We start from the raw sequence: 21,314 nt of genomic DNA, 5'->3' as shown, positions 1-21,314 counted from the left end.
GTACATATGAGGCAGAATCAGCTATATTATTGTGTTCAGTAATTCATTCGGGTGGAATTATTTTTATCTTACAATTTTTATTCATTGGAAATACAAAGTGCTCATCTATAATTTTCTTGGACTGGAACTTTATTTGGAAATTAATGTGAATTCAGACAAGAACAGTTTGGGATTATATTATTGTCATTCACCAAAATACTATTAGCATATCATCATAAGTAAGCCATTGGCACATTACCACTTTCAAGACTTCAGGTACTACATTAAACGTGGAACTTATTTGGAATACCACTGGAAAAATCAGTTGGAACAACTTTATACATTTGAACGTGTGATAACACTTTGGGATTGAATTCACAACACTGTAAGTTCTTGTTTAAATTTTCACCTTGCATTCTACAGAAATAAATTGTTTCGTGAATTTTAGAAAACTTTTTGGTTTTTAGTCTTTTTAGTTTCTTTGCATAAGACCATAGAGTGGTAACATTAGGTAAAAGTGAAAAAAAGCTGGGGGGTTACCTAACTAGCTATATATTACTGTATTTTACTACAATAAAGCTTTGCCCTTCATGAAACATATTGTTATAGTATTTCATCTATTTTCTACATCCAGATTTCATAGTATACGTTTTTTAAGAAGAAGAAAAAAAAAGAAAATCGCATGTCATTGTGCTTAAAATAAACGTGTATAAACTGTTTGTGTGTAAAATTAGAATAAAAGTATACTAAACGCAATGCATGTACCAAGAGACAAGTTTGAATTGTTTCTTAATTTCGCCAAGCAAACGTGTCCACATGAATTATTTCAGTTTGAAAGTAAGTTTCGCTAACATATTTGCAGTTAGTCTAAGATCTTAACATGACTGCATAGCAACAAATGTTGATCAAGACGACATATTAGTCTGTCTCATGCTATACCATTTACGGTATGTCGTAAAATGAGTTAATAATTTAAAAGTGTATTTCAAAGAAATTGTTTCTCGATCATTTTTTTTCTTCTGTAAATAAGGCTCATATCCAGAATTTCATACTTTGCAGAGGGTTTTCATTTTAAAGAAAACAATTTTCCACATTTGCCTCACTGGTTATCCTGGTTAAGATAACACGTAGTATATCATAGATATTGTTAAAATAACTTTAAATTCCCTTTATTTTGGTGTATGGGTGTAATTTAGATATTTAGCAGGGGTGGCCATAGCGCGGCTCGCGCAAGCACGGGGTGCGGCTCTTATGGCCTAAAATAATTGGATGTTGCTTTATATAAAAAAAAAATAATAGTTTATATCAAGTTCTAGACTGAACTTGTTCCAAATGCACACAACTTCGCCTTATATATGTCCTGCTTCCCAGATGCACAAAATGGCTCTAGAGGTGAACCTAAATAGTTTTATGTTAAGGTGGCTGGGTACAGTTTCTAAAATTGACCCCTGGCAAATTTATTAATTTAAGGCTAAGGTGTTACTTTTTCAGCTATTTTGGTATACTATTTAAAGATATGGATATATTTGTGAACTGGGTATTTTGGGCGTGTGTTGTTCTTGACATTGATGTCAGGCATGTACACCTTCCATAATCACTCTGCAGTGTGTTAATAGTGAAATACCAATAGTCGGCTAGGAAAACGAGCTAGCCTCCCATAGCAGTAAACATACGGGTTTGGGGCAAGTACAATATCTCAAAAGCGGCTTGGATGACAACTATTTTCAATTGCATCAGCCTGTTTAGTACACACTGTTTTGCAGAACTGTCATCTAGGAAAAGGGCTTGTGTCTGCACTGTAAGCATCACATTGTGTCAAAAATAACCATCGGATATGAAAATTGCAAGTAGAAAATTGGGGTTGGGGTGCAAAGCTTCTTTTGCTATGAGCTGCCATTGACTTCTTTGGTCAAGTAGATAATATTCTTATGATTTGTTTTAATATAGGTATCCAAACATATGGACCTTTTTGACCTCACTTGTGCATTTGATTTTTTATGATTTTATTTATGCTATGTCGCTGATTGCGGCATTAAATTTGTACATAAAACTGGCCCCAGCTCCCTCATATATTTGTAAGGAAATGGTTTATACTCATTTAATTGATGTCGTAAAACCGGCTGTAAACTGATCGTATATTTGTTTGTATACTTTTACCTTAAACGGGAGTGTTTATGTGTAATACATAATACTTTGCTATGTCAAATGCCTTACACTTTTGTAAAATTAGAACTCGACTTATTTGTTTTATTTATGACTTTTCGTGTGAAATGTATTCATATGTACATGTAGGTTCTTCGGACCCGAGGCATACATACCTGAAATACAGTATATGAACTGAACTAATTTCAATGCAGATTTCACGCGCATTGATTTTCTCACAGTGATTCTGACTAATTATTTGAACACAGTGATTCTGACTAATTATTTGAACACAGTGAATTGCGTCTAATTAAATGAGGCATTGCAGCTGCACGCTCAAAGGACACAAAACCACATCATAAACCAACTGAAACAAAGAAGTGATATTTAAAGAAATTATCAGCCGTTGGTTCAACTTTTTTAATTCAAAAACACACTTTATCTTCAAAAATCATAAATAAAATAATATTATAATGTACAATGTGCAAGTAATACATGCCTGCAATAGACTCACACAATAACGACTTCATTCTTTATGAACTACCTTAATTGATTATGCAGTGAAACAAACGTATTCAGACTTTCTATTTGTCCTCTTCTATGATCAAATATGAATAATATGGTGTTATAATGGATACGTAGATACACAAATTTAACCGCACTTCATGCAGATCGAGAAAATCTTACTGGTTCAATATCTCGAGCAATGATGTCGAATACAAAAAGAGAAGGACTCATACGAGGGTTCGAGGAAAACAACATAAAGACATTAACATATTTACAAATTAAAAACTAAGTTGACATAGGAAATGTAAGAAAATCTAATAAATCCGTGGTATTCTGTAAAACTAATATTTTCCATCGACTTCTTTCTTATTTGTATGCTAACTGCGTAAATTCAAACAAATGCGTAATATATGTTCTGATAAAAAGGAAAACCACTCAAAGCATTAACAACGTCAATACTGATATTCTTTCGAGGAGCTGCTTAGCTCTTTTGTGTGTTATTCTATGGGATTATGGTCTTGCATCTGATGAACGGCAAATATTTGTCATCGAATTTGTAACTGTCACTTCTTGGACGTACCTCGACGGAACCTGGAAAAAATGAAATTAATAATGAGTTCAATAAGTTCTATATTTTATTAGCTTTGATGATTTGTGGCGTATTTACATCTTATTACACATTTGTAAGATAAAAGTTGTGATACTGGTTTTGACCCACGATAACATACAGCAGTCTTGTAAAAATATGCACAGGTAAAAAATAGTTTAGTGATGGTGGTGGTGGAATTGGTGATGATATTTTGTGGCGGAAGTAATTATCTGGAGCGGAGGTTACTCTAATGCCTGAGCAAAACATAGGTTCGTAATATTTTTTAATGGAGGGGGGAAGGTAATTTTATATTATAGTCCTTCGGGATGTTCACTTTTTAATTTTGCTTGCTAGGAGGTCGGGGATGATGGTTTTCAAGTCTTAACCAGTATTACTTTCTTGTGGGGATAGGCTAAATACAATCTTGGTGTATGTTTGGGTAAATCTTGTTATGTAATTTTTCACTTTACAATATGCATCTCAGAGCATGTTTTTGTGTGTCCTTCGAGTTCGAATATGACATCTCTAACTGGTTTGGTTTCAGTGAGTATGTAAATGGCTGATCAAGCAACTTTGTGCTCTGAACTGTCTGTGTCACACTTGACTGGAGACACCGCTTGGTGTCGCTTGATCAGTAGAGGAGGCGTTATGGACGGCCTCTGCAGTTATCCTCAGTTCAAAGTCTTTTGTCCCAATATAGGTGTGAAGCGATCCTGTGAGACATCTTCTCAAGATTCATGGTCTATGTTGAAGTGTATCAAGGTTGACTTGATGGAATCTTTAAAGTGTTTATTCTGATCACCCTGAGATCTTTTTCCCTCCTTCACATTACCCTTGAATGTCTTCTTTGGTAGTTGCTTTTCTGACATACAGGTCATGTTGTATGCCCATCATATATGTGATTTCATTGGCTGCTTGAACTGCGTGCTCGTGTGAGAATATCAGTGTCTAGGATGATGTCATGTCGTCTTATTCTCATCAGTTTCCCCAGGGAGTCCATGAGAAAAAGGTTTAGCTTCTTGGCATGGCGTTTGTACATCATCTATATTGTGCATGCATAAAGCAGGGTCGGCAATGCATTAGCTAAGTAGACCTTCCGTTTTGTTTTCAGACTTATGTTTCTGGGCTCCCATTTTTTTGCACTAGGTTGCCAATAGCCACTTACTTTGGTAATTCTGGCGTAGATTTCATCGTAGATGTAGACTGACGGTGACACAAGTCAATTTGCCCACTGCCATGAGGTTTGGCAATTTACTGTGATGGCAGGCTCAACGTAGAGGTTTGTGTGTGTGTGTGTGTGTGTGTGATTTGGATCTTTAACGTAGCTGTAACACTTTTTCAGTCATATCGCGACGATGTCTACAGTGTGATAGTTTATAGTGATATATAGCACTGGGGCATTATGCCGCAGACATGTAACATGATGTCCCACCCAGTAACATTATTCTGACATCAGACCGACCAATCCTAACACTATCCTCATGATGCGGAGCGACTTGCGAGGCAGATGTTATTATCATTTTTTATAAGTCTTTGGTATGACTATGCCTGGGTTAGAACCCGTGACCTCCCGCATCCGTCTAGGTAGGTCGTTTCTGATATAGGTTGGTGCATCACCTGTGTCTTCTTGATGCTGATTGTGAAACCAAAATTGTCTCAAGCTGAAAAGAAATGATACATATTCTGAATCATGTCAGACGTCACTTTTGGTATTCAGGGAACAGTTATCAGTAAACATGAGATTACGAACAGTCACTTCCTGTAAATTCGTCCTTGCCTGTAGTTTCATCAAATTGAAGTGATTGCCGTCATTTCGGTATCTGATGTCAATCCCGGGGTCATAGTCACCGAAAGAATTCGTAAGGTGGCGCACACCAGTTATTATACACTTTTAAGAGAGAGAAAATATGAAAGGTGAAGTTGTCTGCATTTAAAACATGCATAATGGAAAGAATGTCGGCATACCCAATGCTACATTAATGTAATGTGGATGATATTTCTTTGGATGTTGTACTTTTGGAAAGTGTACATGATCTAAGCACACTCCTAACTAAAATGACTCCCTTGTGCTAAAAGTCAGGCTGAATTAGTCTAAAGTACACTATATTTAGCAGCTATTAAAATATGGAAAATGAAATGTGCCAGACTAGATAATACCAGCTTCTGAAAGTGCAATGAATGAATTACCAAATATAACATATGTAACAAAAATCGTTGTCGACCCTTTTCACAATTTACCTCTGAAGCCCCGGAAGCAAAAATAGCCAAGTAGAGCTAGCAATGTTTTGAAAGGTGCACATATAGGAGTAAGGCCAAGCTGTATAGTCTATAACCCATATTACACCCATCAATCATGCACCAAACTAAAGGGAATAAAAGGTTCTTTGAACAATACCTAAGCTATATAAGGTCTTTTTAAATAACCAGTATAACCAGTGTGGAAACCCGGGGACATTCTTTTTCTTTAAAATTCTAACCATATGCAAAATACGAAACTGTAGAGCGCCACCTAAGCATAACAGAGAACATCATACTGAAGAGGGTTGGGGACAACATACAACCTTGCTTGACTGCATTAGTGACTGAGAATGGTTCAGATTACTCATTGTCGTCTACGACAAGAGCGGGCATGCCATCATGGAATTGCCAAACCATTACCATTGCGAAGTGTTTCTCGTATTTTCTTTGGGGAGAGAACGCCAGTTTGTGTTGATATCTTTATGGTATGATCCCTCATTTCATTTGGATATAGTTGCTGTAGTTTTTTTCCCTTCTAACGAACGTAGGTAGCACCAAAATATGTGAGTGCACCACCACTATCAGTACCACCACCCTTTTCTAGCACCCATTTAATCAGTGATGAATTTTGGCGGGGGGGGGGGATACATAAAATGTTCAAGAAAGACGTTTGCTTTCGCTAGGAGAAATGAGTGTGTGTGTGTGATTAGGATTTTTAACGTAGCTTTAACAATTTTCAGTCATATCACTACGATTTCCGCAGTGTGGCAGTTCATAGTGAAGTCTAGCACTGGACATCATGCAGCAGACATATAGCATGATGTCCCACCCAGTCACGTTATCCTGACACCAGGCCGACCAGTCCTAACACTAGCCTCTTAATGTTGAGCGCCTAGCGAGGCAGCTGTTAGTACTACTTTTGTAAGTCTTTGGTGTGACTCGGCTGGGGTACGAATCCACGACCTCCCGCATCCGAGGCGGACGCTCTGACCACTAGACCACCGGAGCGGTCCTAGGAGAAATGAAGGATCCTCGATGTAACAACTCAATTACACAGGTACAGGCCAATTGAATGAATCCAATGAAATACGTCCACTAACTTTACTAGATGGCAGATAATTCTTAAAATGTATTACTTAACCAGTCTGTCATACTTTTGGGGAAAACTATATGGAAGATTTCAACGTACCGGGATCGTTGATTGAAAGCGTCCTCAAAAATATATAAATTGCATTGGATGAATATTGCATGCTTTATATTCGTAAGCACATTCCTAACTCGAACAAATTAATTGGTTTCATATTGAACTGAAACAAGTATGAATAATAGAAATAGAAAAACAAAACATTTGTATCCGTTACACTAACTGAATATGTACCAAATCTACAATCAATTCGAAATGATTCACAATTTGTATACTACCTATGCAATCAATTCGAAATGATTCACAGTTTGTATACTACCTATACAACCAATTCGAAATGATTCACAGTTTGTACAATACCTATACAATCAATTCGAAATTATTCACAGTTTGTACATTAGCTCTACAAGCAATCCGAAATTATTCACAGTTTGTATACTACCCATACAATCAATTCGATATGATTCACAGTTTGTATGCTCCCTATACAATCAATTCGAAATGATTCACAGTTTGTACATTAGCTCTATAAGCAATTCGAAATGATTCACAGTTTGTATACTACCTATACAATCAATTCGAAATAATTCACAGTTTGTACATTAGCTCTAAAAGCAATTCGAAATGATTCACAGTTTGTATACTACCTATACAATCAATTCGAAATAATTCACAGTTTCTATACTACCTATACAATCAATTCGAAATGAATCACAGTTTCTACATTAGCTCTACAAGCAATTCGAAATGATTCACAGTTTGTATACTAACTATACAAGCAATTGGAAACGATTCACAGTTTGTATACTACTATACAAGCAATTGGAAATAATTCAAAGTTTGTATACTAACTATACAAGCAATTGGAAATGATTCACAGTTTGTATACTAACTATACAAGCAATTGGAAATAATTCAAAGTTTGTATACTAACTATAAAAGCAATTGGAAATGATTCACAGTTTGCATACTAACTATACAAGCAGTTCGAAATGATTCATAGTTGGTACACTAACTCTATAAGCAATTGGAAATTATCCAGATTTTACAATAACTCTACAGGCAATTCGAAACGATCCAAAGTTTGTATACTAACTCTACAAGAAATTCTAAGTTGTCCATAGTATGTATATTAAATCTACAGGAAATTAGGAATGAACCACAGTTTGTATACTAACTCTACAAGCAATTTTAAATTGTCCATAGTTTGTATATTAAATCTACAGGCAATTCGGAATGAACCAGTTTGTATGTTAACTCCGCCAGCAATTCTAAATTGTCCATAGTTTGTATATTAAATCTACAGGCAATTTGGAATTATCCACAGTTTGTATACTAACTCTACAAGCAATTCTAAATTGTCCATAGTTTCTATATTAAATCTACAGGCAATTCGGAATTAATCACAATGTGTATATTAACTTTACAAGCAATTCGGAATTAACCACAATTTGTATACTAACTCGACAAGCAATTCGAAATGATCCACAATTTGTATACTAACTCTACAAGAATTTTCGAATGATTCACAGATTGTATATTAACTCCACAAGCAATCCTAAATTATCCATAGTGTGTATAATAATTACAAGCAAATCGAAGTGATAAAGTTTGCATACTAATTCTACAAGCAGTTCGAAATGATCCACAGTTTGTATACTAACTCTGTAAGTTTCTAGGTGAATGCAAACTCAGATAGTTCCTCTGCTAAGTTTTTTCCCATATAAGTAACGTGAAACGTGACATTAGCCTTGATTTGTTTCAATAATAAAATTTAAAAACAAAGTTTTTCAAAACAAAGAAAATGTAATCATAAGTTCAAATTATCGCTCAAAGCCATTCATAAAAGTGAGAAAAAATAGTGATATTTTTTAATGAATGGTGAGTGTTTAAGTGTATAGCAAGATTTCGAAATTACTACGCCAAATGAATATTACGTGTTTCATATCTTTTATATTTGTAAAGCTCCTATTTCCAGAGAAAACACTTCCCTGGAAATAGCAGTTTTTAAAAAAAAAATTGGAAACACGTAATATTCATTTAGCGTAGTAATTTCGAAATCTTGCTGGAGATTGAATAGTCGAGTCATTTTTTGAATTGCCTAATCAGAAGCCGCTTTTTTGTTTCTGAAATTTACTTCACTATGTGATTTTCCCTGCTGTTAATACTTGTATATTGTTGAAGTTTTTGATGAATTATAATTTGTCTAGGATACCTGTCCATCCATATTTCTGACCTGTCTAGGAGCCATCTATTGTGCCTATTAAGAAACTGGTATATTACATGTATACGTAATTCGTCTGCTCACAAGTAATTTACTTATGTATTTCATTGAATACACCGTGACGTTTTACACATGTTTATTCTAATGTTATCCTTGATATGATTCTTACAGGTGATAAACAATCTGCATTTTCTGCTATTTATAGACTTTGCTACATTAACACAGCCAGGAATCAGTACAATTAAATGTTTTTTCAACAGAACGCTTAAAACACACACACACACACACACACACACACACTTGTATAGTCAAGGTCAAACTAAATGTCTCAAACTTGCTAAAAGCCTTCTGCTAAAGATCGTTTGTATTGCCTTCCAATGAGGATGGCGTCAAAAATACCCGGATGGGAAAATCATTTTTTTCCCATAGGAGCTGTATAAAAGCCTGCAAACGTGAATATAAACATTCGGATGATCATCACTGCTACCCACCCAGAAGCAAGGTCTACTCTACTGCTTGGAGGACGAATAAAGCGTCGGCGGCTGGCATCGAGACCTTTAACGCTAGATATGCACCAGAAATCTAGGTCCCTGACTTGGTTATCTACACGGAAAAACGTGCACAAAACATGTATGAGTGAACGATTAAAGCAACAACAATCACTAGACTGAGTTCCCTCTGTCAATTCTGAACCGTAAGCTTTGCTAAGAGTGTCATGTGGATAGCATTTTTCTGGCGGTGATGGGGCTCTTTTTTCATAAATATTTTCCGATTCCTTAACAAACCAAAACTTTGGCTCCAAAATGTATGGGTACTGTCTACTAAACATGGGCATCCCTGATCCACGTCGTATCCAGGTGCAGACATTCACAATTCAAACGCAATTGAAACTTTCATTGGAAATATATTAATAACACATTTATGAATGACCGTCATTGATTGGTTTGTTTTTGCATACTGTTATGTGCCTATTAGTTCGTAATTTTGGCAATAAAGAATTGAATTGCACTGCTAAGAATACAAACATAAGCATGTGCAGCACAAAAGTAAATATGTTGTTCAAGTTAATAAAGATACCATAGAATCGTGAACATGTCAACCGTCTGATCAAAAAGGATGATGTTAAATAGTAAACTGACACAACATGAATAGCTCAAAGGGTGACTTAGGAAACTCAGACTTACGTGACGTACGTGACATAAATAAATAAAACATTACACAATTATCACAGTGAGAATCCACAGAAACACCGTCTATTTAGACGCACACAGATGCTATAAAAAAGCCATCGAATAATTCATATTCCGAAAAACACGAAGAGACTGGATCTTGTTTTCTCAGTTGTTTTCATACAATAACTTGATGATGAATACCAACGTGACACAGCCTAGTGCAACATCCAAAGCATGAGCTCAGCATAAAATATGCATAAATCGATCGATTTGTTTTATTAAAAATCAAACAGACTCGTGTGTGTGTGTGTATATATATATATATATATATATATATATATATATATATATATATATATATATATATATATATATATATAAAGAATACAAATCTTATGCCGAATAACAGTCCTTTCAAGTGCAAGTGCACTGGACACAACAAGGGATCACGTGTGTCAGGGATTGAGTAAGATAAATGCAATATACTGACAACAAACAGTGCAAAACTAGTATCTGATTAGCTTGAGCACTTTCTACTCTTAACGAGCCTTTGCAAACACCAAACTTTTTGTTTTATTTGTTTGTCTTGTCTTTTTTTTGTATTTGACTTTAAAAAAGACTCGTTAAAAGTCGAAAGCACTCAGTCTAGTTAGATACTAGCTTTGCACTTTTCGTTGTCAGTTTATTGCACACACACACACACACACACGTATATATATATATATATATATATATATATATATATATATATATATATATATATATATATATATATATATATATATATATATATATATCCATTCAGTCCAGATGGTATTCTAATGGCAGCGTTACACTGACATTCCAAACTTAGAATGGTATTTGTGTAAATTCTCTCTTATGATAAGACACAGACTTCTTGCCTTACAGTGTAAGAAATATGCAAGTTGTAACTACTACATGAAAAAGTGTCCAATAATTGAAGAATGTACAAGAAGGCAAACGTGCTAGATACGAGAGAGAGAGAGAGAGAGAGAGAGAGAGAGAGAGAGACTTTTATGACGTTCAGTTCAAGGTTTGCTTTTTATTGGCTATAAAGTTCAAATGACTGTCTGGTTTACCTTATCAGTTTTCTCTTTTTCTCTCTAAATTCATTTTAAACTGATGTTCCGTCTACTTGTGCCGATGAAGAAAGTTTGTATATCCATGTATCATTTATGCCAAAGAACGTTTTCTTCCTTCAAATAATGATTTCCATAATAACACCAATTTTATTACATTTTTTCTTTATTTCTATTTCAAAATGTTTTAATGAAATAAATACACGCTGTGTGGCACTGTGCCAGAAAGACAGCATGACAGACGATTGGACGATTGGATCTTAACCGTACATTAACTTCTGGAGACTTAAAACAGTTTAAACAACGCCAGCATGACAGTTGATTGGACCGTAACCTTAACCATAAAATAACTTCAGTAGAGTTTAAGCTGTTGAAAGACCGCCAGAAAGACAACGTGGGAGACAATTTGACCCTAACCGTACAATAACTTCTGGAGATTCCACCCTAACCGTACGTTAACTTCTGCAGATTCTAAACAGTTAAAACGTGGCCAGAAAGATAGCATGGCAGACGATAGGACCCTAACCGTACATTATCTTCTGGAGATTTGAATCAGTTTAAAGACCGTATGGCGCCAGAATTGACAACAAGCAATCCAGCCAAGGTAACGCTTTTGCAAACTAAGAATATTCTTTTTGCAGTCAGCAGTTCTTTCATTTTTTAATACATTGGTATAATTTCTTTAATTTTAAATGTTCGTTATGAATCATAACATCAGAGTAAAAGAAAGCTTAAAGAGCATTTAAAATCAGCGAAAAGTTCGTTTAAAAAGACACGATGCTTTGGATTCCTTCAATTTTAAATCTCTTCACTGTGTGCCTGAATATGAGGTCTACGCGCAGAGCAAATTGCTCTCATAGTATATGGCATGCCTTTTTTCTTTTTTCTTTTTTCTTGTCTATCGAGTAGTAAGCGGAGAAAAGTTTCTTTTGGGGTGGGGGTGGGTCCAAAAATTTTAAAAGGGTCCTGAATTTCCTCGCTTATGCACCAAAGCAAAAGTCTATTTACTCAAAGTGTGCATAAAACCCAATAAACGTGCGCAAGAATAAAACGTTGGTTAAAACACTGTTGGTGATTTTTTAAAATAATATGCGTCGATAGTACTGGGGGAATGTTTAAACTGACATACGTCCATAGTAATGGCTAATTGTTTGAACTAATGTGTACGTAGTACCGACTGTTTAAACTGATAAGTGTCGATAGTACTGGGGGGTGGGGTGCTTTAAACTGATATAATTCTATAGTACTGGCTGATTAAATTGAAATGCTTCGATAGTGCTGACTGACTGTTTAAACTGGTATGTGTCGATATTAGAGGGCGACTGTTTAAACTGATATGCGTCGATAATTCTGGTTGATTGTTAAAACATATGCGTCGATGAGACTGGGTGATAGTTTGAAATACGTCGATAGCACTGGTTTAGCTGTAGACTGCAGTTCCAACTGATGGGGAAAAAGGAAACTGGATGCATACTACATATGAAAGAAATGTATGACTTTTATTTCGTTTTCAAACTCAACACGTCAAATATCCCAACATACAGTCGCGTAGCTAGACCCTTTTTCGTCATAAGCAAGAATAGAATAACGAAGGCATTCCCTCGCCGAGTAGCGAACAGTAATGAAAGTGGTTGCGTATATTCAATGTAAAAACACTGGTCATGAAATAATGGAGTGATGTTTCTCATATCAAGGATGATTGCTATACTAACAAATCATTAAAATACTTGGTTTGAAATACATTATTTTGCTTTTGGTCAAAAAATTTATACGCATAGGCTGTGGCACTGAAATGCTTGTAAACTTATTGTCCATGTCTTTTGTGTGAGGAAAGGTCTAACATTCTAATACAGTGCCTACGTTGTCCAAATACGTCAACCATGTTTCTCTTCCTTCTTGTAAACGAAACCTAAACGGTAAAATGGATATGCAGTAAAATCTGCCTGATTCACTTTTACGTTCAGGTACCAGAACCGACTTACAATGCTTCCAAAAACTAAAGAGGAACTTTCTGCATTCAAACGTAATGTCTTCTAGTGAAAAAACCAGGACCGGGGCATTTTCCGTAATTTATGCAAACTGTTATTCAGAAGAGATTTTTAATACCTATATTGAACAGAGAATTTGAATGTCGATAATTAGATAGATTATGATACATTCAGCAATTCAATATTCAATGAAGCACACATTAGTTTCGGTTTGATGCTGAGGAGATGGCGAAGGATAGCAATGGTCTATAGCTGTTGAAATGATCAATTACGTACATTTTTCAGAAACAAGACCTTGTGCATGGACATCGTTTACAACATTGAATCGTGAATCAAAATCAAATGCCCAAAATATATCCATGAATAAGAAATATCTGACTGTCACAGTTCGATCTCCACGTTTCAATAAATATCTTAAAAGTTCTTTCTCCAATTAAGACTTGTTAAGTATCTTAGTTATTGTCAAGATGAAAGGGAGGAAATTACGGTATATGATGTGGACAATTACAGTTATCGCCCTTGAAACAAAAATTTAACCCTTCTGGTATTTGTCGCCGAGGCAATCGATCACGCATTGCAATTGCACGTCTAATTTTTTGTGCCATCACTTTGCCTTTGTTTATTTCTAGAGGTTTGGAATAATGACTTCCAATCACATAAGAAGAAAAAAAAACTAATGTCAAAACATTTTAACACCATAAAATATTTATGACAAGCTACCTTAGATGATGGATAAAATACTGTGTTTTTACCTCGCTAAATTAGCAACAAAACTGTATCATTTGCAATAAGTTACATAAAAATCCTGTTTGCGTGCATTTCATAATATGATATTGTTAATCATTTTAATAGTACATTTAAATTCTGTTCTCTTAAAAATTAATTGGACTTGGGGTTTTTCTTGGTTTTAAGGACACTTTTAACGCGTTATTGGCTATGCCATGCCGAGGAAATGATATTCCTTTCCTAAGGACACGCCGAGGAAGGAAATCCTTGCTAGATTGGGAGGGTATCGAACCTGCGACCCATGGATTAAGTGTTAGACGTCCTACCAATTGAGTTACTGCGTTTTCCTACATTAAAAATGAAGTTAATAGCAATACATTTGATGATTTCCTTCTATATAGTACAGAAGGAGAAAAGGGTACTATCAATCACGTGATAGGCAAAATTTAGGAGTCTTTCCCACTGTAGCAATTTCCTCTTTATAGAATAGTCGCCAAGTTTATAATGTCTACAATCTTTTCAGGACTGAGATCATAACAAATAGAACTTTGGACGACTGTAACTTGAAACTTTATAGTTTAATTGCGGAAGAAAAGAGACCATTTTTTAAAAAAAAGTCAGGATACTGTTAGAATTTCTTTCGATAAGTACCGTTTAATGTAGAACTCACAGTTTGTAAATAATGGAAGGAAATAACTCATAAACACTCTCAAAGCTTACTATGTTTTGCACTATGATGGCGATCTGGTTTCTTCGGGGGGAAAAACTAGTTTAGGTCTAGGAAGAAACCTCTACAAACCGTCAGTCTCTAGAGTAGATCAAACGATAAGTATGGCTGACAGTTCGTTAAATTTTAGATCATGCCCAAATCTCTTATGCGCAAAAAGAAAACAAGAAAAAAATAAAAATAAAAAAAGAAAATCAAAAATGTGTAACATAAATCAACAAAGAGAGTATATAGCATCTCCAACCAAAAGTCCATCGTATAACCACCTACAAATCTATTTTAAACTTACCGGTAGTCATGTTGGCCAACGGTGGGGGGATGTACTTCCTCCTTGAGAAAACGTCACCGGAAAGGCTGCTAACACTGACTCTCTCGAACGGAGCGCTCTTGCACCCCTTTGACACGACTTCAGCTGACCTGATGGGCCTTGGTTCCAAAGGAGGGTAGATTACTCCAGCAGCTACCCGATAAAGAAGATTGATCATGAATAACATGTTCGATAATAAAGTAAATCATTCGATTAAGATGTCCTCTGACGGAAAATGGCCTAATACAGATAACGCAAGTTTGTTACGACTAAAATGTCCAGAAATAGACGTGTTGACGGTCTGATACAGAAGTAGATGAAAGACAATGTAGCAACAATATGACTTCACGAAATGCTTCAAGAAACTCAAAAAAAAGTCCCAAACCTATAAGTGATGCGATACTTATTACAAGGTACAATTATAATTTAGCAATCCAGTAGTCCATAAAGGAACCAAAGGTGACAAGGTCTAGCAAGTTCTATTATAACAGGTTACAAAATGATAAAGCTTTCTGACTTTACTCTTGAGAATGGAATTTCTACTCAAAATGTTTCGAGCCATGAAGATAATAGTGCTGTTAAAGATTGATGGACGCGGTAAAGCACGAAAATTGATAACGACACAAATTAAAAACAGTGGCCCGACGTTTCGCGATAAGTAAGCTCTCCCTCGGTGGTAAAAAGCACTTAGTTAGATAAAGAAGAAAAAAAACACTAAGCGTAAAATGTAAGTAAATTTCTGGACTCTTACATGTTGGAATCATTAGGGGAGTTTAAAAGAAGATATATAAACGAGCGATTTCTTGTGTCTATCACATAGAGAACCAACATGTTTTGACATAATTCCAAGTTGCGGACAAAGGATGGTAATATAGCGCGACTAAAAAAACTCAACGCCATCTATACAATCTGATAAAGAAATTATATCCCGGTAGAGCTATGCTGGAGGTTCTAAAGCAGTGGTTCTTAACCTATGGGTCGCGACGCAAAACAAGGTCGCCATGCTATTTTGGTGGATCGCCAAGACCAACCTTAATAATATTAAATTTCCTACCTGTGTTGTTATTTTTAACATTTAATGGTTTGTGAGGCTAACATCGCAAACATATCTTGATTCGTCGCCCAAAAGGCTAAGAAACAATGTTTGAAAGGAAAGATGTCAAAAGATTGTTGCATTATGATAATGGATAACAATACTAATAGTAATACTAATACTAATAATAAATGCAAAATGCTTGGGGTATATATTATCGCAGATAATGTAGAAAAACTGATGACTAGCTATAATTTTGATAAGACTGTAACGGGAAGTCTATATATTTTCATTTAGAACGAACTCTCAACGAGTTCTGAATTGTAGTATTCAGTATCATTCCTTACGTGTACCTTCTATGTCGGTCCACCGCACGCTTGGTTCAATCGGTAGCATCTCGAGTGACTCGACTGAATGTCTAGTCGAATTGTAGTGGTTAGCAACTTTCGCGTTGATTTTGTTGCGAATGTTGCTTTTGTGACTGTTCGTTCACTTTCTGAAATCAATGATTTCGCCAACATATTGAGTTACTCAGATCATTAGAAGCTAGAGTGCATTCTTGCCTCGACTTCTGACTCATCGTGTAGCTAACTCATATTGTCAAACTTTTGAAGGGTTCTGTTTTCGGGCATATTTTTACAAATTGGGAAACGCTTGTGTTAGCAATGGTCCTTAAGATTTCGGGATCTACGGTACCCACCGTTAGGAACTTCCTGCAATATATCCTACAGACACATAAAGGATTCGACTGGGTGCAAATGCTTCCGAATGACCTGTTGTAGGTCTGGACATCTTTGTGGAAAGTTACCACGAAGTGGCCACGCCTCTTGATTTTCTTGATCTTATGTTTCATGAGGGCTCCTTTGTCGAGGATGACTGTTTGATGACACTTAGGTAAATTTAATCATAGGATGGACGTCATTGGTGACTTCAAAATATATCTGGAATTGTCGCCTGTTTCGATCCATTTCGAAATTATATCGTCAACGAATCTGCAAAAGTGTAGAGGTCTATATGGTGCCTCGTTGAGAAGCTTTTGCTCGAATCTTCCCATGCAAGTAATGGCATATGAAGGTGTAATGTTAACTTGCAGGAAGTGTGTGTGTGTGTGTGTGTGTGTGTGTCTGTTACATACTATGCACACTATAGAAGCAGTCAAAATATCAAAATATAATGAAAACTTACGTTTAGTTGGAGCCGGCACTTTCCTCTTCCGAATCAGATACCTATGCGGGTTCGGTGCTGATGGGAGCACGACCTGGAATATATACAAGTAATATACACTTTCATTCACGGTTGTATATGAAATGCTAACCATGTTCTGTATAAATACAAAAGGTTACAGTTTATTTTTTATTATTAGAGAAGACAACTTGAGTTAATGACACCAATAATTTGTTACTATCAAAAACAATAAAACACGAAGGTAGAATCGTAACAAGTAACCCTAGATGAGAAAAAATGGGGGTCACTGACCCAGTTTTTTTCCTATTGACATCAATGTAATAATATGACCCTCAAACTGACCAAATCGGGATCTACTTGTAACGAGTCGATCAAACAGGAGACATAAAAGGTTCGTGTTCGTGCTTGTGTTCATGAAATACCGGACCACCTCGTGTTCGTGCTTGTCTTCATGAACTACCGGTCTTAACACATATTCTTAACAACGTATGAAAAGCGATGCATTTCGTGTCAGGGAGAAATATCGTGAGAAATGATGTTTTGAATGAATTTGTTCACTTTAATACATGTTAAATATATAGTCTGATAGTGAGTGGAGTGGTCAACAGTGCATGAGCCTAAATCGGTGTCCGGCAGATCTCCATGTCGTGGATCTTGATTTTGATTTGAATGACCCTTTCTATGGCGCACGTGATTATTTCATAAAACGTAATAAAATTAAAAGTAGTCGTAAATCTGCATGTATATAACACGTACGTTAAAATGCCAGTTTCACGACGCGTGCCTATGCTAAGTTAAAGGTTAAATACCAAAGGTTAAATACCCTAACTTGAGCAATGGTTGGCAATTTGCTCACGTAAATATATCCAGTGCTTTCTCTGCATCCCACCCGTACCAATAGCAGATTCGAGTCTGTCTCCAAAAATAGTCATGCCCCAGCCAAAAACATTTAGTACAATGATTGGTCAATTTGCATATCTTCTGATGACGACCTTAATATGAACAAAATTTCAAAGTAATTCTCTACAAAAAAAATGCAAGAATAGTTACATTCACAAACTCACATCATATACTGAAGGGTGGTTCCACATCTTTAATACCGTGGGCCGTACAGACCAAAAATGTTAAGTTCGAGGGCCATATACGTATTATAGTAACTATACAATAATTATTGAACTGACATTTTGTATGAGCGCGGGCCACACACACACAAATGACCCGCAGGCCTGTAATTTAAGCACTCTGATATATTGCATCCAGCTGTAAGTATTGTTACAAGCCAAGGGTCCTTACTTCACCGAGCGGTTGCCAAATCTTGGCAGGATTCTCGCTAGAAGTCATAAGTTTACCCCAACTTTCCAAAGTCTTACATACAATTTCAGTTGTAAATTAGAAAGCCCGACGTGTCCATTCAGTACCTAAATTTTTCTCTAATTAATGTAAGACCACAGATAAAACAACCTGCCAAATATATATCAACCGCACATCTGCATGGTTTATCTTCATCAGGTTTCCGTACCGCCAACCGTTGACGCTTTAGAAAAATATACGAGTATCCCCTAATACTGGGAACTATTTTAACTCCGCCACCTTAGGCCAGTCAATGTATGCTTTCCATGCACATTTTGCCAATATAACTGCACCACATTTGCCCCTGAGGCGACATAAACGGTATCTGCCGAGTCCCTTCTTGTTGATTCCTTTGTGTAATTTACCGGTTTCCTACCGTAAATACTGACACCGCAGTCACACCACCAATGTACACCACTAAATTTTAATATGGACTATGGTACGACAGGAAGATTCATTCGGGTTTGGCCTGAATTCACTATTAGTGAACCATGGCATCATGGAAACTCACTTACACTTCGCTCCGTGACGTTTGCTCCTAATAATAGGCTAATTATTTCGGGCTAGGGATATGCACTGCTAATTATGAAACTAAATTGCAAGACAAGTTGCACCGAAATCCAAGTAACTAAACTGCAGGACAGACAAGTTGCACTGAGATCCATGAAACTATGAAACTAATCTGCAAAGACAAGCTGCACTAAAATCCATGAAACTAAACTGCAAGACAAGAAGCACTGAGATCCAAGAAACTGCAAGACGTTTTGCGTGGCAAGATGTTGTCTTGACGAAAAGGACAATAACTCTGACAATACAATTACTGGTGAACAGTGATCTTCAAACAATTAAGTTAGACATTACATCAGACTCCACGTCAAAAGGAGCAATATCGCTAAAAACAACTTGCAGAAACAGTCTGATTTGTTGGCATGCTCATCTTCAGATGATAACCAAAACATATATCATCTCTCTCAGTGATTTATCGAAACCTTTGCGACTGATTGCGTTCAGAAGATTCTGTCCTATACTGCATTCATGCGCATGACAACAAGGGCAATGATTTTTAATTTAAAAAAATGCACGAGGACTGTGATCTGTCGAAATGTGTATCTCCATATGATGATCATAACATTTCTCCCAAGTTTCGTTCCGATCCACTGAAACCTGTGAGATTGGTTGCATTCACGAGATTCGGTCATACGGTTCAGTCAGCAGCATGTCAAAAAGGGCAATAACTCTTACGCTAAACACATCGAATTGTCAGCATCTTAAGTCATGACGATAATACTTAAAACGTTTCTAGAGAATCGATTAAAGACACAAGAACTTGACAATGTGCCTTGTATTTACCAAGGAGTAGGCCGGACAGTAGCCATCATTTTTCCCTTCCGTAAAAGTATCGGCAGATCATTCCCAATTACAGAGTATTGCTTTCACATTTTTCAAAGTTACATCCAACGAGTATACTTTTCTTTGATACCTCCCGCCATACATGGAATAATTTCATCGGCTTGTATTGCCACTGTGAAAACTGCAACGTCTCAGAAAAGATCAGTCGAAGAAGGGAGTTTATATATGCCACCTCTGGCTGGTCTAAAAGTGCACCTACAGTTAATAAATGGAGTAGACCAATCAGAAAAGGAGACTCCCATCCAAATGTAAACTTCCGTCATCGTATGATGGTGAAATTGCAAAACTATCTTTTAATTGATTGAGATACGACAAAAACGTTAAAACATTTTGCCCAATCCCATGGCTTTAAAAACTATTGAAATTAATGTAATGTACATATTGTCACGGAGATAAGACATGGGTACTCCTCAAAGTTTCAAAATTACAAAGAATCCAAATACATTTTGAATACATGGCTACAAGTGATATTACTGAGTCGAGTGAGTTCCACTCATTCTTAAAGAGTAAAATGAGCATATAGGTAATGGAATGCATCCTTGCATTCAGTGTTGGATAAGTAAAGTGATAGTAAGAAGAAAGAAAATCATTGGATATGATAAACAGACAATGCGAAGAGACTGTCCTGAATGAATAGTACTTACAGGATCACAAACAGGAAGCATCATTTCATTACGTACATCAAAACCCTCTGCCGGATTAATAGGAACTGAAAGAGAAATTGTATTGATTGTTAATGTTCATTCTTAAGACTTACATGTTAATGTTCATTCTAAAGACTTGCACACGATTGATTATTTCATTTTGTGCATAATCATTAAAACAAGTAACAGCTGCAACGGTAGTCGAGACGATTAATAAGAAGAAAAGGGAGGCGACGATGTGGAAAACTGAAGAGGACTTATGTGAGCAGCAGCATTAATTAGGATTAAGTTTTATTAAAACTACCTTACCTTTAAAGCGTCTTCCCACATTATATGGGTAAACCTTCCTTTGTACTATTACTGATATGAACAATGAAAATTTTGCTGTCATACAGAGATGATCATTCTTATTTTCAATAATAATGTTAAGCAAGGTACGATAGATACATTGGGCCATAAAAATTAAATGTATCTTCCATGCACTGTTTCCTATATACTACATTCATTACGCTTTTTTTTTTCAAGAGACACAAACTTCCTGAAACACTTCATTTTGAATGTAACCGTTTTTTCCTTCGTATCTTGTCGGGGAGGATGTAAAAGGGTGGCGCATAATGAAATGATGTGAATTAATTATGAAAGCATGCCCTATAATTAAAAACAACAACAACAAAAAAATACCTATCCACAGTATATTACACTGGACAACAAATTTTTACAAAAGTCATGTTACTGAAATAAAATTAGTCAATTCTTATCAATTTTTATGTGCTGAACACGAATATGACAGTCAAATTGCAAAATTGGCTCTAGTTTTTTTGTAATCTGCAAGAAATTAATGTTTACATA

The 21,314-nt window shown here is 35.9% G+C and overlaps 1 protein-coding gene across 4 annotated transcripts in view; it reads right to left on the bottom strand.

Moving 5' to 3' along the window:
- Positions 1-2,527: 2,527 nt before the first annotated feature.
- Positions 2,528-21,314, bottom strand: part of LOC149794356 (uncharacterized) — a 59,928-nt gene continuing 41,141 nt past the window's right edge. For 3 of the 4 annotated variants that reach the window (XM_089968511.1, XM_089968509.1, XM_089968508.1), the window contains 5 exons: positions 20,466-20,530; positions 17,062-17,134; positions 14,826-14,996; positions 9,315-9,426; positions 2,528-3,219 (listed from right to left, as the gene is read on the bottom strand). In XM_089968511.1, coding sequence (XP_089824637.1) covers positions 3,192-3,219; positions 9,315-9,426; positions 14,826-14,996; positions 17,062-17,134; positions 20,466-20,530 — 449 coding nt within the window. In that variant the 3' untranslated portion in view covers positions 2,528-3,191. The remainder of the gene's footprint in view (positions 3,220-9,314; positions 9,427-14,825; positions 14,997-17,061; positions 17,135-20,465; positions 20,531-21,314) is intronic. The other variant, XM_089968510.1, reaches the window with a different exon arrangement.

Source organism: Sinohyriopsis cumingii, chromosome 8 (assembly GCF_028554795.1).
Source record: "Sinohyriopsis cumingii isolate HCF-2022 chromosome 8, ASM2855479v2, whole genome shotgun sequence".
NCBI lineage: Eukaryota > Metazoa > Mollusca > Bivalvia > Unionida > Unionidae > Sinohyriopsis > Sinohyriopsis cumingii.
The sequence above is the reverse complement of the archived record's forward strand: the minus strand, read 5'-3'. Positions and strand labels throughout refer to the sequence as shown.